General features: G+C 36.3%; 2 protein-coding genes and 1 pseudogene across 3 annotated transcripts; all 3 read left to right on the forward strand.

Annotated features, from left to right (window-relative positions):
* Positions 1 to 1296: 1296 nt before the first annotated feature.
* LOC143595100 (vesicle-associated membrane protein 721-like) lies at positions 1297 to 5089 on the forward strand (annotated as a pseudogene). Its single transcript, XR_013146463.1, has 4 exons — positions 1297 to 1506; positions 3922 to 4177; positions 4261 to 4323; positions 4512 to 5089. The product of XR_013146463.1 is annotated as a vesicle-associated membrane protein 721-like (transcript).
* A 5013-nt stretch (positions 5090 to 10102) lies between these two features.
* Positions 10103 to 18884, forward strand: LOC143595101 (uncharacterized). Its single transcript, XM_077074227.1, has 2 exons — positions 10103 to 10330; positions 16511 to 18884. Exons 1-2 carry the CDS (start codon positions 10326 to 10328, stop codon positions 18882 to 18884), a joined length of 2379 nt encoding a protein of 792 aa, XP_076930342.1. The 5' UTR covers positions 10103 to 10325.
* LOC143595105 (uncharacterized) lies at positions 10371 to 12714 on the forward strand (the record flags this gene model as incomplete). Its single annotated transcript, XM_077074230.1, has 1 exon — positions 10371 to 12714. A coding segment is annotated over one exon (2331 nt), but the record flags the coding sequence as incomplete, so codon positions are not given.
* Positions 18885 to 19093: the final 209 nt, after the last annotated feature.

Consider the following 19093-nt stretch of genomic DNA (forward strand, 5'->3'; position numbering starts at 1 on the left):
TTGCTTATTTTTTTTGCTTTTTGCTTTTTAGAGAGGCAAAAAATCCAAAAAATAAGTAACCCCAAACACCCACTTAACACATTACCCTTCTTTTGACTTAAACACCCGTTTGATCATGGTATTACACGAATAAAGGCGGGTTTATAAACAAGAACTTATGTACTATTAGCTTGCAAAACTTGCAAACGAGTTGTACTGATATAAACAAGGCTTGCTCGTGTCCATTTTTTTAATGTTAAGCGAACAAACATGAACATTTAAACACACTAATTGTCTCGTTCATATCCGTTTGTTGATATTCTAACTAAACGTAAACAGACATAAATAAATGAGCATCCACACCTAGGGGTGAGCAAGATAAGGGTCGGACCCTTGAAACTCTGTTACCCGACTCGTAAAACCCTTAATTAGACCCGAATATATAATATGGGTCGGGTAAAGGGTATTTAAATTTCACCTTAAAGGGTGTCCGACCATTTTTCAAACCCTTGACCCGCTTACTAGTTTATGGATTGATATACATCAGATTCGCAATTAATATGAAATTTAGGAGATGTTTGTAATTCATATATGGTTTCATCAGAAATTTCCCATTACTAAGAAATAAAAATAAAGGGCTATACTATTGATTGGAAACATATATACGAAAATCATTGAATTGTTCTCTGCATGTAATTTGTGAATGTGAATATTATTTGCATCAGTTCAAATGGTTGATAAGGTTTCGAAGTTAGAATTTACTATGTTATTAAATGAAAGTATAATTGTTCTAAGATTCATATATTAAAGTCATATGAGATATGCACCTAGTAAATGCAGAAAAAGAAACGTGATTACTGTCTTAAAGGGTAAATAGTTGGACTCTTGAAACCCTTATTTATACCCGACCATTTTATTGTTTAGAGGGTAGGGTTCACATTTCTTCCTAAAAGGGTAACATGTCCGGATAAAATATTAGATAAAATGACGAGATCTTACCCTTTGAATAATCCTATCCACACCCGTAAATGAATAAACATAAACATAAATAAACAAACAAACATCGTTGCATAAATAATATCAAAAAATAATCAGACCGTTCCAAAAAAAGTCAAAAGTTAGAAACAATATACAGCTGGACATTCCCGTTATTTCCATCGACTTTGTTACGACCGCCACGTCAACAACAAAACTACACTAAACAAGCCCCTTTACTTTACTTTCAGTTTAAGCAAACTCCAAATTCTCTCTTTAATCCTTGTTATTATCATTTCACCCAATTCACTCTTCCTTACAATAATGTTAATAGGGTCTGTTAGTGAAATCAAGCAATCAGAATGGGCCAACAGTCATTGATCTACAGTTTTGTTGCCAGAGGAACCGTCATATTATCCGAGTAAACTGAATTCACCGGCAATTTCACTAATATTGCTGCTCAGTGTCTCCACAAGCTTCCCGCCACTAATAATAAGTTCACCTACACTTGCGATGGCCACACCTTTAACTATCTCGTTCAGGATGGATTCAGTGAGTTTCATTTTGTTATAGTTTTGTTCAATTTGATTGACGGTGTGTGTTTGTTAGTTAGCGAAATGAACCGAACGAACACGAGCAGATATATTATTATTATTATTTTTTATTACGTAGTTGATAGAGTTAAACTAACGTAAATAAACGAATGTAAATGAATAAACGAAACATGTGTTTGTGTTCTTTTGTTTAATTAAAAAGGGGCGGTGGTGCAACTTGTTGTCCGCCTATTTGCCTCTTGTAATTGGACCATTTTATTGCTTTTTATTTTATAATGTTAAAATATTGGCAGAATTACAAATTTTGTCATTTATATAAATGTTATTTATGGATCAGGTCCTTTAAAAATTTTATTTGCGGACGGTGTCTTTTATATGACAAAATACATTCGCTTTTTTTTTACACTAACTGTCATCCGAAAACTCAGTTAAATCCAAATGTGCCAAGACTTAACTGTTTTTTTTAACATATTTTATTTAGTGTCTTTTTCTAATAATATATTTATTTTTTTAAATATAAATACTTAAATAATGTGCGTATAAAAGACTTAAATGCACTCACATCCCAAGACTTAACGGGGTTTTTGGATGCCAGTTAGACAAAAGGACGAAAATCAAACAAACATGTCATATAAAGGACACCGCCTGCAATTAAACTCTTTATGGACCTGATCCATAAATTGCATATGTTTAAAGGAAAAAGTTTGTAATTATGTCTAAAATATTATATCTCATGTTAGAAAAAATAGAAAAAAGAATTAATTAAAGGAGCAGAAAAATTTTGTTCATCTTTGATCGTTTATTAACGGACATAAATGAACTTCTCTTAATATTGCCTAGGGGTTCACGAATAGTTTGTTGAACGTTCGGTTCGATTACATGCCTATTTTTGTGAGTAAAGGATCTAATGATTTATCACGATTGTTAACTAGTGATTGTGCTTATTTCTTTCGTGAACGGGCATAAACGAACGTAAATGGACGAATGGAACATGTGTTCGTGTTCCGTTCGTTTAATTAAATGAACAGAGAATTTTGTTCATGTCTAATCGTTTATTAACGAACTTAAATGAACTTCCTTCCGAATGGGCCTATTTATGTTAGTAAAGATCTAATGATTTGTCACGATTGTTAACTAGTGATTGTGCTTTATTTGTTCTCATTTCAAAGTTCAATATCGAAATTAGGAGTCTGAGATGATCTTTGCTAGCTTGCATTGTTTGCTGTTGATTAACTTGATTACAATATGTATTTGTAATTTATGGTGATCTTGAGATACTCTGCTTTTCAGTTATTTCTGTTATGTAATGAATTAGGGCTCTATATGCATTTATTTTTGGTAAGTATGAAAAATATGAGAAATTTAGTATGTAAACTTGAGTAATTATGATGAAGAGAAAAGATAGAATATAATAATTGTTTAACGTACATTAGGTACAAGAATACTTATATTCATGAAATCGATCCATGAAATCACATCACAAGATCTCGAAATTGTCAATACATATCCAATTAATTATTGGTTCACCGAAATAAACAGTTTTGGGTCGTTAATCGATCATTTTTTTACTTTTCTTCATGAAAACCGTTTTTGAGCGTTTTAGTATTTTTTTCCTTTGAGCGTGTCGCGTACTTATCGTAAATTAAGCAATTATTGTACAGTAACCTCACCCTTATGATGAATTAGTAAAATATAATGAATCAATCTTATAAATACTTAACTAATCATTATAATTTCTAGACGTGAATCAGCAATATTAATCATCGAGATCATTTCAGTCGTCTTCTAAATTTCTAAATGTTGTTGACTGATTGACCTACTAATGGAAGTCGATTTAGATGTTATGTATAATTAATATCAACTACAGTATGCTATGTCGAGTCGTCGTACTCAGTATATCCCACCAATAGCAATGCTATGGTAGGGTCTGAGGAGGGTAAGATGTAGACAACCTTACCTCTATCCCATAGGGATAGAGAGGTTGCTTCCGGTGAGATCCCCGGCTCGATAGTAGTTTTGAATCAAGCCTTGGACATAAGGCACATAACACTCAATCATCGGGACACCGGCTGATTGGTGCATGTGCCCTTGTCTTTCGGCTATGTCGAGTACGTTGGGTTAATAAAATAAAATATAAATGAACCAAGAAAAACACGTAAGAACTTAAACTAATAATTAGTCTAGCAATATGCACACTTACATTAAAGCACCAATGATCACTAATTCTAATCATCATGAACATAAAGTTATACGACTCAATCATTATCTTCATTATCACCAACACCATTAGTAGAATTAATAATTTTAATTTTGTTCATTATGTAAAACAGTAAAAGTATCATAGACATAATGTTAATATTTTCTTGGTTTTATACGCCACTAACTATTAATATTAATTTATTGTATTATGAAGCATACTGCGTGGTCGCCATAGAATCTGTTGGCCGGCAGATTCCAATGGCATTTCTTGAAAGAATTAAGGATGATTTTAACAAGAAATACGCTGGAGGGAAAGCTGCAACAGCTGTTGCCAATAGTCTGAATAAAGAATTCTGAATAAGGAACAGATGCAATATTGTGTTGACCATCCAGAAGAAGTCAGCAAGCTTTCAAAAGTCAAAGCACAGGTTTCAGAAGTCAAAGGCGTGATGATGGAAAACATTGAGAAGGTGATGCACACGTTTGCCCGTTATATATAAAACTGATTAAAACATAACGTGTATTGACTCATTAATAAGTAATTCTTTTGTAGGTTCTTGATCGTGGAGAGAAGATCGAGCTTTTGGTTGATAAAACCGAGACTCTTCACTCTCAAGTAAGTCTGCATACAAAATTTCAAAATTACAAATACAATTTTAGATCAATTGTTTGCACCAATGTGACCAAAATACTAACATAAAATATATAGAAGAAAAACATTTCATGACCCACCGTTTTATGCATGTGAAATGACCAAAATACCCTCAATCGGAGACTTATTTTCCTTGTTTTGTAACGTTTCAGGCGCAGGGTTTTAGGACACAGGGTACACAATTGAGAAGAAAAATGTGGTTCAAGAATATGAAGATTAAACTGATAGTTTTAGCAATCCTCATTGCATTGATTCTCGTCATATTTTTTTCGGCTTGTCATGGTGTCAAATGCGTCAAGTGAAGGTTTTGTGGCCTACGATTATCTGCTTGCCCATGATTTTGTTTCTTTGTTCATTTTCAATTTTTTTGTTTGACTATAAAAGGTTATACCGTGAGACGATATATTTGTATAGGTTTGTACCTATAAACTAATTTCTATACATATTGTTATGATATATCTGATGCATGATATGTTCTTGTGCTTTTGTTTCTTGAGGATCGTTTCGAGTGGGCTCATGTTTTGAACATTTGGTTAGTGACACTTGGCTCGGACTAGATGGGGTAGCTCAACGAGTCTACACTAGACGGATGCAATTAAGTTTTGGGTTTTCATATATAATCCGTTTAACAAATTAAACAAGTCGATCAACTAACTTGTTTATTACCCGTTTAACACGTTTATAACTTGATTATTACACTCCAAACAGGGGCGCTTTCTTTTGTACTGAGATGGAAACTTGATTATTACACACCAACTTGACGTTCGTTTACCTCAAACACTAACTCGTTGAACTTATTGTCGAATCATGTTGTATTAGCCTGTAATAAATTGGTAGCTCTACTCTTATACGTCTGAGCTCAACATATATCCAACCTATGTACAAGCTGAACTAACTATTTGCTCTTGTCAAAACTGAATGACATATGTTCTAGCTTGTTCACTGCTAGAAAACTGGTTTTCACCGATGAAGGTAATTCTGATTGATTTCCTACCGATTCAACCAAAAATTTGTTGAGACGTAATCCGAAAAAAACAAATAAAAAATATAAAAAAATTCTTGGTACTTTTTGGAAACTTTACCGACATATCATTTGACCACTAGGTCATGGGTTTTCGACAAATTTACCTACGTTTTTGGCAATTATCTATCGATTTGAGTCGTCATAATTTATTAGGCTGTATATTCTTTAGGTGTGAGCATATGACTCCACACATTTGCTAGGTTCCGACAACTAAACCAAAACGAATCAGATTAGGCCATGAATAACCTATGTAGCATACGATATGAAGAAAAACAATATTGTTTTGGCTTGGGTCCGGTCTTAGACCAGAAATTATTTATTTGTCTTCATTAGAGAATGGAATTGTAGAGAAATGGAATAGAGAAATGGAATTGCAGAGAAAGGGAATTGGTCTGGAGAATGAGAATTGACTGTTCTGTTTGGTAGTACAGAGATTTCAGTAGAGAAATATAGCTGAGAATCATTTCTCTTGCTTGGTACATAGGAAATAAACAGAGAATTATATCAACTTTATCATTAGCACAAGTATTTTTTTCATAACAAATATTTATTAAAAAATAAAAAACATATAAAAAGATGCATAAATTCCAACCAAAATATGCATTGATCAAACCAATTCACATACAAAACATAGTTTTTAAGCAAAAAACATCAACCATAGTTAAAACCAATTCACATACAAAACATACTTCAACCATACACAACTATCCCATTGAACCATCGGTATACAACTCGACCATCTCAATTTTCTCTTCTATTGTCAACGCAAGAAAAGAACGTCCTAGATCCACATCTTTACCAATCAAATGAGCTGCTTTGAACCGTTTTTTCGTAGTGATACCTGGTAAAGCTTTCAACTCATCACTAACCTTTTCATAGATTTCACGAGCCTCCATACCTTCTTTGCTAAGTTGTTCACCCACCATCTCCCCAAATCGAAGCAAAACTTCCTTGATATCTTTGCAAGACTCTCGATATATCTCATCTGCATCCGTGCTTCTACCTCTTTTGCGCTTGCTTGTTACACTTCCTGTTTGTCCTTCAGATCTATCAACATTTGGAACGGCTTCATCAACAAAATCAAAGTCTTCAATATCAACAGGTGAGCTTTTTTGCGTCTCTTGAACAACATCTTCTTCTCCAAGGTCAACTGCTTTACTACCAGTAGCTCTATCCTTACCGAATATGGTACACAATTTGTCATAGAAAGGAAATGACTTGTCACGAAACTTCACAGCACCTTTGTGAGACTACAAGACAATTACAAATAAATTAGACTAAAATTTTAAAATCTAAAAAATATATTTTTTAGAATATACCTTCACGTATTCATTCCAAACACTATCATCGGCAATAATACAACATTTTTGTTCATCCCAACCAAACCCACTTGTATGCACCATATCATATACAATGCTAAAGTGTGTCTTCCATGTCTTCATCCTAGACTTTATATGTGGTTCTGCTTTGAGGCCAGAGTTAGGAAGACTTACATCTAGCAATTGTTGAACACCATTTAAATAACCTGGTTTGAATCCATTGTCAGCACCAGCATACTTTCCGGATGCATGTATCTCCATTAATGCATCAATTAGCTTTGCATCTTCATCATTTGTCCAGGTATGCTTGCTCCGAGTAACTCCTCTCACTATATTTGAATCTGCCATGTCTACGTACAAATGCATAATTATACAATTAAAAATCATAATTCATGTAACTACAAATACAAATATAACAAGAAACATTAATAAGAAACAAATAAAGTGCATAAATAAACATTAATAAGAAACATCCTTGGTTCTACAAATAAAAAATACATAATTGTCAAACATAATTAAGAAACATTGTTGGCACGCTGCGCACGCATCGCATTCCAACTATTAAACATTTCATTAGCAAGAAGGTCTCTACGATCGGTCCATTCTTGTGAGGGCTCGATCATAGAAATAACATTGTCATGGTCATTTGCAGGTTGTGTGTGATTTACTGGGATTTCGTTATCAAGAGGGTCTTCACTCATTGTTGTTCGTATGAAATTGTGCAATAAACAACAAGCAATGATGATACGTGGCATGGACTCTATGGGATGATATGAGTTATCACGCAAAATAGCCCATCTATCTTTAATCATTCCGAAACATCTTTCTATAACATTCCTGGCCGATGAATGTCTCATATTAAAGAACTCCTTAGCATTCGTAGGAGGACGAGACCAATCGTTAAGATGATAACGTTGACCTCGATATGGAGTTAAAAATCCTTCACCATTTGTATAACCGGCATCACAAAGGTAGTATGTTCCTACAATTAACCATAAACTCTATGTTAATTATCATACTTAAATCTATGTATATTCTTTGAAAATTGTCTATCACATACCCGGAGTTATTTTAAGACCATTGGGTCTACTGATTGCATCACGCAAAACTCTACTATCAGCTGTAGAACCCTCCCATCCCGCTAAGACATACGTAAATAAAAGGTCTCTCGTACATACTCCGAGTACGTTAGTACAAATCTGCCCTTTTCTTGTCCTATAAGGTTTTCTATCAATAGCAGGGACTTTAACTTTAATGTATGTTCCATCTAATGCTCCTAAGCAACCCTGAGTTAAAAGAAAACATTACTTACTAATTTATGTTAGCAAAAAATATCTTTAATAAAAAATGTGTTTGACTAACCTTAAACCATTTCCATCTTTCATCAGTTTCATTATCTGGCACTGGCACGGGTGACTTGTAGAGTTCTTTGTGTAATCGACATATAGCATTTAAGACTAACTTGAAATACCGACTTACAGTTTCCCCGGACCGATGAAATCTGTTGACTAGTATCCTATTCTTTGCATTATGAGCAAGGGTATGTAAAAACATAGCAACTTGCTCATCGACTAGCATGTTTTTACTATTCTTTAGTCCCCCTCTAGTTTCTAGCATATCACAAAGTTTTGTAAATGCATGTATATTCATTCTTATGTTAACAACACTCGTAACATCACTTTCATAAACCATCCTCACCATGTTTTCACGCCTATTATGGTAACTCATTAAATATTTTGTACGTAAAGTCATTGACTCAATCGACTGACGCAAATGATAAGTACACAACATCCACCAACGAATCGTAACATAAATGACATAAAATGCACCTATGGCAACTATTCTTTGTCTGGAAGGTGATCTTGCCATCTACACATAAAAATATAAGAAAATTCAAGAAAAGCAAATAACTCCAAAATATAATCCAAATATTAGCAACAAAGTGATCATGAAAGCAAGAAAAATGATTACAGGCTACTTTATTCACTGACTTGCTGAATGTTGTTTAATTGCCAATGTTTACATCAATATATATGTTATTTTGGATGAAATTGAACATCCAAGTTTCCATGTGAGTTACAAGTCAATGTTATATAAGATCCCTAAGGTTTCCATGTGAGTTACAAGTCAATTTCTAGATAAAAATGGTGTAAAAAGTGATGATTTGTTGATATGTAGAAATCTGAGTTTTTTGGTCAGATTTGAGTTTGTAAATATAGATTTATTTATCAACAAAACAATTGAAATAAATTATGAAAATATTTTAACAGAAACTTCAACATCTCTAGGTGTTTATATATTTTTCTCAAATTTTTAAAGTATGCATAAGGTTTTCAACTAAAATGCTAATTATCAAAGGTATCTAAAACTAACTGTTCAGAGTTTGTAAATGTCAAAATTTCTCAAAAATTGACTACTCAGGATTTGCATACAAGGCCAATTGGGAAATATTCTAGACACTTAAAATGTTCATTAGAAAGAGGAATGAAGTCTAAAACTTCAAAAACAAGAGAGTTACGCTCTTTAGAAGTGGACCTAAAATCTGTCAGTCAAAAACAGATTTGACCTTCGGTTTTATTTTTCACGTTTGGGTAATCAAAACTTCTTTAAAAATTACGAAACCAGTGGGGTTTGAAACTAGACTCTTTGAACTTAATGTTAGACTCAAGAAACGATCAATTTGCATCTGTTATGATCAAAATATTGTTTGAACAAAACAGCATTACAGATTTCATCAGCAACAGCATTCAAGCAACTCATGTAAACATTCAATTTATCGGTTCCAACATTCAACCTAGCATCTAAATATCATTCTAACATAAAATTCATGATTCAAACTCATCAATTTCATACCATATAATGTTCAATTCATAACCTAGACATCAAAGATTTCATCAAGAGTCGAATTAAACATAAACCATTGAAATCTAACATATCTAAATCGATTACCAACAACATACAAACATCCCACGATAACAATCGACATCAGCAGCTGAGTTTGGATCGAGGTTTAGGTCTGGTCGAGCATAAGAAAGTCGAAAAAATGAAAGTTTCATACCTAGGATCGTTGGAATCGAAGCAAGGATCGCGAATACGAACTCGGTTCTTGGGTTGGAGATGATTTGTGGGTGATTAGAGGCTGCAAGTCGATCGAACAGCAGGGAGAGGCGTGAGTTTACTGCTGTAGATCGAACAGCAGGGAGAGGCGTGAGAGAGTGAGGCTGAGAAATGAAACCCTATAAATCCAATTCTCCGCTTTTTTTAGAGAAACAAAATCAGAGAAATGGAAATGGTTTATTTCCATTTCTCACCTCTTTCTTTCATAAACAAACAAGAGAATTCTTTCCAATTCCATTTCTCACCCCTCAATTCCCTCTACCAAACACCCCCTTGTCCACAGTAAAAATACTGTTCATAAAAATCTACCGTCTCAAATTTCACCAACACGTTTTTGACATTTAGTATTGACTTGAGATAGAAGACAGGTAAAATCTCACTTTCATATGATGTCTTGATACATATTTGCCAAGAAGCCACAAGGAAAGAATATATATATATATATATATATATATATATTACTAAAACTAGCTTTAAACCATATTCTATTCAACATTTAAACACCAATGAAGTTACTATTTATTATCATCTTTACACTTTTATATTCAATATATCCAACAATTCACACTCTTGCTTCAATACCAGAAGCTAATTCTCTGCTCAAATGGAAAGCTAGTCTCATAAACCAACACAACCCAATATTATCCTCATGGTCACTTAGAAACCGAACCACGACCACCGCACCGTGTTCCTGGTACGGTGCTCATTGCAATGATCAAGGAACCATGATCAAACTCAACCTTTCTAGTTCTAGATTAAACGGTACACTTCTAAAGTTCGAGTTTTCATCTTTCACTAGTCTAACACATCTAGACCTTAAAATAAACAACTTTTCCGGGCCCATCCCTGTTGAAATCAGACACCTTTCTAAACTCGTGTTCCTTGATCTCTTGCGCAATCATTTCTCTGGAACGATTCCACGAGAGATAGGAACGTTAACGGGTCTCCAGACGCTTTTGTTGCGTAATAATAATCTAGAAGGTCATATTCCTGATTCTTTAGGAAATCTAGACAATATAGTGATGGTTAATATCTCGTTTAACTTTCTAACGGGCTCAATCCCGTCTAGCCTAGGAAACCTTAGTAAACTGTCTGAACTGCACTTGTTCCTGAACAATCTAACGGGCTCGATCCCACCATCGTTAGGAAACCTGAGCTCATTAAGGGTTTTATCTTTATACACGAATAAACTTTCGGGTTGGATTCCTAACGAAATAGTAAGCATGAATGAATTGATTATTATACAATTGGGCCATAATATGCTCACGGGTTCCATCTCGGGCTCACTAGGAAACCTAAGAAGGCTAAAGACATTAGATATTCATAATAACTTTCTATCGGGTGTTATCCCGCACGAACTAGGAAAATTAGAGGTTCTGGTTAAGTTATCATTCGCTCACAACGAGCTAAGCGGTCAGATCCCGGTTTCGGTTGGTAATCTAACCAAACTAGAGCAGTTGTACCTTAATGACAATTGGTTTAACAGTTCTATTCCTGAAGAGTTGGGAAACCTGAAGTCTCTAGTTAAGTTGCTCTTGCTTAAAAATGGGCTAACAGGCTCGATCCCAGATTCGGTTGGTAAGCTTAGAAACTTGGAGCAGTTTGTGCTTCATGACAATGAACTTTCAGGTTATTTTCCTGAAACTATAACAAACTGTGAAAAATTATTGCACTTGACTTTGAGTAATAATTCGTTATCTGGCTCGGTCCCTGAATCAGTCTGCAAGTTGAGATACTTGGAGATTCTTGACCTCGGGACTAACCAGTTTACTGGCCCGATTCCACAATGCGTGGGTCATTTCAGTCCGACTCTCAAAGTGTTGGACTTGCGGTTGAACCGGTTCCATGGTAGCATTCCCACAACATTCTTGAAGCAAAATAATGATTTAAGGAACATAAACATGAACGGGAATCGACTCGAAGGTTCGATTCCAAGGAGTTTGATCAATTGCAGGAAACTTGAAGTTCTAGATTTTGGGAACAATATGCTGACCGGCGGATTCCCGCATTGGATCGACACAATTCCCGAGTTGCAAGTTCTTGTCTTGCGTGGTAATAAACTTAACGGCCCGTTACACGCATCCACCATGAAAAGCCCGTTTCCAAAGCTGCGGATCCTTGATCTATCTAACAATGGGCTTACGGGCCGTTTGCCAGCAAACTACGTGAAGAACTTTAAAGCAATGATGAGCACAAATAGCTCTGCATCAGGAGATCTTTACATGGATAGACGTTTCATGGCATCACAAGATTTCTTCACGGATAGACATTTCATGTATGATGACACAGTGAGCCTAGTGATCAAAGGGTGGAGTTTGGAGCTACAGAGAATATTAATCGTCTTCACGACTATAGACCTTTCGGTTAATAACTTCCAAGGGGAGATTCCCGACACGATTGGACAGCTGAGATCGCTTCGGTTTCTTAATCTATCACATAACAGTCTCATCGGTGAGATCCCGACACAGTTGAGGAATCTCACATTTCTTGAATCTTTAGATCTTTCTTCTAATAAGTTGACCGGTGAGATCCCTGGACAGTTAGCAAGTTTGACATTCCTTGCGGTTGTAAATTTCTCTAATAATCGGCTTCATGGAGCCATACCTCGAGGGGGACAGTTTAATACGTTTGGAAACGATTCATATCAAGGGAACAATGGGTTATGTGGATTTCCGTTGATAACGGGCTGTGGAGATGATAACAGGCCATCATATCCAACACTTGAAGAAGAGGAAGATTCGAGTTTTCTTAACGGGCTTTCTTGGGAATCTGTTGTTATTGGATTTGGATTTGGGATGTTAATCGGGTCGGGTATCGGATGGCTTATGTTTTATTGTGGAAGGCCCAGATGGGTTGTTCGGATCACTGAAAGAAAACCATGAAAAAACTATGGGACTGCAGCCAGGATAGCTCAGGCTTCTTAAGTTTCTGATGTTTATTTTATATTTGACTATAAAAAGTTATATTGGAGACTATACTTGTATAGGTTTGTAACTATAAAGTAATTTCTATATATGTTATTACTATATTGAGGCCTGTGTACTAGTACAGTTTTCCAACTAAAGATAACATATGATGTGATAGCTGACTGGACACGCTTGTTGGTGCATATACTCTTAGGCTATGTGTAGTGAAGGAGCTACAAAATGAGGCGATTTGTGACATTTGGCCATAAGTCAGCAAAGGAGGGATTTTTGTTTTAGGGTGTAATGGTTTTGTAGCCCCTATATGTGTGTGTGTATACATATTATACACACAGAGTTAATATAATGATATTAAATCAAACAACACTCCAGCGACAACCCAACCCCCCCCCCCCCCCCGGCGTAAGAGCGGCGCCGGGGGGGGGGCAGGTGGAGGGTGTTCATGCAAGATATCGCCCCAGTTTTGGGGCATTTGTCGCCTACTACGGATAGCCTTAGTCCTCCATTTTGGTTCTACGTTCAAGAAAACAAAGAACACAAACTAGAAAGTCTAGCGACCTCAACATATGATTTTCGTGTGTGATTTCAGTCTAGTAAGTTCATCTCCGATAATGCAACTATTGTTTCAATTGTTCGACCCTAAAACAGACAAGCATCTACAAACCAGTACTAGAAAAAGAGATGTTTTTCTACAATCGAATTGTAGGAAATCTGTTGGAAAAATTCAGTCTCTTAACAAAAAAGTTGTTGGAAAAACACATGGTTGAAAATCATTTTCAACCGTTTTCTAACAACTTTTCTTACAAAATTTCTACAAAAACATGTGGTTGTAAACTTCATACAACTTTCCTACAAAAACTATTCATAATGTTTATTAGATAATATTGTAGCAATGTTTGAGATTATTTTTTTGTTGGAACTACTTGTTGTAGGAAATTTGTAGGAAGTTTTTGTGAGAAAATGACTTGTTTTCTAGTAGTGAACACAGATTTTGAACATGTTATTAATTATCGAATATATTTCTATATAAGTATTAAAGCATATTATTGGATCAGTTGGACTATGGAAGCAATGAAGACTTTTTCAAACGCTTCTTTTGCACCCACAAAGTCTTCTTGAATGCCAAATACGTCTATTTGAATTCGTCTCACAAAAAAAGGACCCTCGTGTAATGTCTCTTTCAACGGTAGTTGCATTAAGTGATCGGTACTTGTTATTTTACGAAATTGCTAACATGTAACTAAACTGTTCTTCCAATAAAAATAAATAATAACTAGGGTGTTAATTGATTCGGTTTTCTGTTTGTTTTGGTAGAAACTATTATTCGAAATCAGTTTTCATTCTAATTATCTAGCCTATATGAAACGAACCGTGTTTAGATTTCCAAAACCGAAAACCAAATACGTAATTTAATTTCGTTTTAAAAGGTTCAGGTTTGGTTTCCGACAAATTTAACTCTTGGCAATTTCCTATCGGTTTGAGCCATTATGATTTATTTGTATGTATTTTCTTTAGGTGTGATCATATGACTCCACGCATGGGTAAACCTAGATTCTAACAAATTAATTTATAATTTTGTTTAGGTAACACGTAGCGTATTGTTTTGTTCACAGTAGAGATACTAGCCGGGTCATAAAAATCTTTCGTGTTAAATATCACAAACGTTTTTGGACGCATAAGATGTGGATCGAAGGAGTGTTGGGTTAATCTTGGTCAACAGGGTCGAGCCTGTTGGTTAGAACGGTTCAGCAGGCTTTTAATTTCAGCTTAATGTTTTTAGTATTTAATCACATACATGTTTGTTTGTTTAACAAGTTTTAGTTAGTGGCTTAGATAACGGGCTTGTTATCTCTGGTATTTAGGATGATGTTTACGCGGGTTTAGAGTCAGTCTGTTAAGGTTATTAAATAGGTGGTGTTTTATTCTAAAATTATTCATTGTACGTACGCACGTTTATTCATTCAATCAAAAGAAAGAGTCAATCAACCGTTGTGATCAAAACCGGTGTTATTTGTTTGTATATAATCTCATTCTTGTCACAAAAACGCGGAACTTGATTTTATACTCAAGAACAGGCAGTGGTAATAGAAAACTCAAATGATTAAAATTGATAAAACTAGAATAAACGAACACAAACTACTCAAAATAAACTACATATAACAGTAGATGACTCTCGTCGGATTGGTTATCGATGAATACAATGAACGAGAATAGTAACTTGATTGTGGAAATTTGTATTTATTGCGGCCTCTAGAGTCTCGATTATATATAGCCATCCAAAGGAGTAGAATCAGAAACTTAATAAATGCAATCTTGAAATAAAGGAACGTTGGAAACGACCGTTAAGACCATGTGTAAAGGACATTCTGGGGACTGTTTTGGTGCCAAACGTTGTGTACAAAACGGTGTGGAGAGGGAAACTTGTGTACCAATCAGTGATTGAGCAATGATTGTAGGGACATTTGACCACCACACCACTTTTTATAAAATGCCCCCTCGCTGATTGAGACGTTATTATGACTACACATGGTCTAACCATGAGATCTTTTGTCCTAGTTGCATGGATGTAGGCGGCGTTTTATAGCTAGCAACCGAGAAGAGAACTGAGATTCAAGAAGCAGCAGGAAGGCCTATAAATAGAATATGTTGGACAACCATAAGGCCAATTAGAGGCATTGGAGTGCTTAATTGGGGCCAGGGGTGGGCCCGCCCCCCTCCATTTTTCGCTCGGTGATGTAAATTTATTCTTTTTCGGCCGAAAATTTTTATACACGTAAATTAACCCGTTTCCGACGGAAATTTTGATCCCGGACCCATCGTTTTTCGCTCGGTAGTGTAAAGTTATCCTTTTTGGCCGAAAAATTTTATACATAGTGTAAATTTACCCGTTTCCGACCGAATTTTTGACCCCAGGCCCTTCGTTTTTTGCTCGGTAGTGTAAATTAATTCTTTTTCGGCCAAAAATTTTTATACATGGTGTAAATTTACCCGTTTCCGACTGAAATTTTGAGCCCACCCCCCTCTAGTTTATGAATTTTTTTATATATATTGAGTCCCGCCCCCTCGACGTGTATGTCCAAACTTCGTCACTGATTAGAGGTGCACAAAAAAACCGGTTCCAGCCCCGACCCTACCTTACCCCGGGTACGGACTGGGCTTTAAGTTTCTCCCCGGAACTGTACCCGGAACCGGAACCAACCCGACCCGGTGGAACAGGTTCCACCCCCTGTCAAAACCCGACCCTACCCTATACCTGAAACCCAGTCAAATACCCGACTATACCCGGAACCGGTTCCTCCCCGGACTCGGTTTTTACTTTTGTTGACCATACCCGGAACAGTTCCTACCCGGTTCTGGTTCCTGAAAATACCCGGTTTGTGCACCTCTAAGGCCAATTACTCAAGATGCCCACCATGCAAATATTAAAGAAAATTAATTAGGACAATAAAAGAAAAAAGGATTGTAAAATTGTGAGAACTTATACTTTCAACTCAACAAATCTATGATTTGGTGAGGAAGTCAATGACTCAATGTTGTGAACACAGGTCGGTTAAGTCTCACTTTCGTAACATGCACGTAATAGATGACACATATTTGCCAAGAAGCCACAAGGAATGAACAAATGTGAAATCTGTTTAAAAATATACCTATCAAGCAAGTCAAGTTCATCTCTAATATTAGACAATTGTCACAACCAAAAATACACATATATTTATATATATTAAAACTTTAAACCATCTTTTATTCAACATCAAAACACCAATGAGGTCACTCTTTATTATTCTCTTTACATTTTTCTTTTCAACAATTCACACTTATGCTTCAAAACAAGAAGCTGATTCTCTGCTCAAATGGAAGACCAGCCTCACAAACCAACACAACCCATTATTATCCTCATGGTCATGCAACCTAAGCGATACCAACCGAACCTCGACCACCGCACCATGCGCCTGGTACGGTGTTCATTGCAATGATCAAGGAAACATGATCGAACTCAACCTTTCTAGTTCTAGATTAATCGGTACACTTCTAAAGTTCGAGTTTTCATCTTTCACTAGTCTAACACATCTAGACCTTAGAATAAATAATATTTCCGGGCCCATTCCAGTCGAAATCAGGTACCTTTCTAAACTCGTGTTCCTTGATCTCTCGTGTAATCGTTTTTCTGGAACGATTCCACGAGAGATAGGAACGTTATCGGGCCTGCAGACCCTGATGTTGAATGATAATAATCTAGGAGGTCATATTCCTGATTCTTTAGGAAATCTAGACAATCTAGTGATGGTTAATATCTCGTTTAACTTTCTAACGGGCTCAATCCCGTCTAGCCTAGGAAACCTTAGTAAACTGTCTGAACTGCACTTGTTCCTGAACAATCTAACGGGCTCGATCCCACCATCGTTAGGAAACCTGAGCTCATTAAGGGTTTTATCTTTATACACGAATAAACTTTCGGGTTGGATTCCTAACGAAATAGTAAGCATGAATGAATTGATTATTATACAATTGGGCCATAATATGCTCACGGGTTCCATCCCGGGCTCACTAGGAAACCTAAGAAGGCTAAAGACATTAGATATTCATAATAACTTTCTATCGGGTGTTATCCCGCACGAACTAGGAAAATTAGAGGTTCTGGTTAAGTTATCATTCGCTCACAACGAGCTAAGCGGTCAGATCCCGGTTTCGGTTGGTAATCTAACCAAACTAGAGCAGTTGTACCTTAATGACAATTGGTTTAACAGTTCTATTCCTGAAGAGTTGGGAAACCTGAAGTCTCTAGTTAAGTTGCTCTTGCTTAAAAATGGGCTAACGGGCTCGATCCCAGATTCGGTTGGTAAGCTTAGAAACTTGGAGCAGTTTGTGCTTCATGACAATGAACTTTCAGGTTATTTTCCTGAAACTATAACAAACTGTGAAAAATTAAAGCACTTGACTTTGAGTAATAATTCGTTATCTGGCTCGGTCCCTGAATCAGTCTGCAAGTTGAGATACTTGGAGATTCTTGACCTCGGGACTAACCAGTTTACTGGCCCGATTCCACAATGCGTGGGTCATTTCAGTCCGACTCTCAAAGTGTTGGACTTGCGGTTGAACCGGTTCCATGGTAGCATTCCCATAACATTCTTGAAGCAAAATAATGATTTAAGGAACATAAACATGAACGGGAATCGACTCGAAGGTTCGATTCCAAGGAGTTTGATCAATTGCAGGAAACTTGAAGTTCTAGATTTTGGGAACAATATGCTGACAGGCGGATTCCCGCATTGGATCGACACAATTCCCGAGTTGCAAGTTCTTGTCTTGAGTGGTAATAAACTTAACGGCCCGTTACACGCATCCACCACGAAAAGCCCGTTTCCAAAGCTGCGGATCCTTGATCTATCTAACAATGGGCTTACGGGCCGTTTGCCAGCAAACTACGTGAAGAACTTTAAAGCAATGATGAGCACAAATAGCTCTGCATCAGGAGATCTTTACATGGATAGACGTTTCATGGCATCACAAGATTTCTACACGGATAGACATTTCATGTATGATGACACAGTGAGCCTAGTGATCAAAGGATGGAGTTTGGAGCTACAGAGAATATTAATCGTCTTCACGACTATAGACCTTTCGGTTAATAACTTCCAAGGGGAGATTCCCGACACGATTGGACAGCTGAGATCGCTTCGGTTTCTTAATCTATCACATAACAGTCTCATCGGTGAGATCCCGACACAGTTGAGGAATCTCACATTTCTTGAATCTTTAGATCTTTCTTCTAATAAGTTGACCGGTGAGATCCCTGGACAGTTAGCAAGTTTGACATTCCTTGCGGTTGTAAATTTCTCTAATAATCGGCTTCATGGAGCCATACCTCGAGGGGGACAGTTTAATACGTTTGGAAACGATTCATATCAAGGGAACAATGGGTTATGTGGATTTCCGTTGATAACGGGCTGTGGAGATGATAACAGGCCATCATATCCAACACTTGAAGAAGAGGAAGATTCGAGTTTTCTTAACGGGCTTTCTTGGGAATCTGTTGTTATTGGATTTGGATTTGGGATGTTAATCGGGTCGGGTATCGGACGGCTTATGTTTTATTGTGGAAGGCCCAGATGGGTTGTTCGGATCACTGAAAGAAAACCATGAAAAAACTATGGGACTGCAGCCAGGATAGCTCAGGCTTCTTAAGTTTCTGATGTTTATTTTATATTTGACTATAAAAAGTTATATTGGAGACTATACTTGTATAGGTTTGTAACTATAAAGTAATTTCTATATATGTTATTACTATATTGAGGCCCGTGTACTAGTACAGTTTTCCAACTAAAGATAACATATGATGTGATAGCTGACTG

The sequence above is a fragment of the Bidens hawaiensis genome, unplaced genomic scaffold (assembly GCF_021521415.1).
Source record: "Bidens hawaiensis isolate Kalapana, Puna unplaced genomic scaffold, B.hawaiensis_p1.1 tig00044667_1, whole genome shotgun sequence".
Taxonomy (NCBI): Eukaryota; Viridiplantae; Streptophyta; class Magnoliopsida; order Asterales; family Asteraceae; genus Bidens; species Bidens hawaiensis.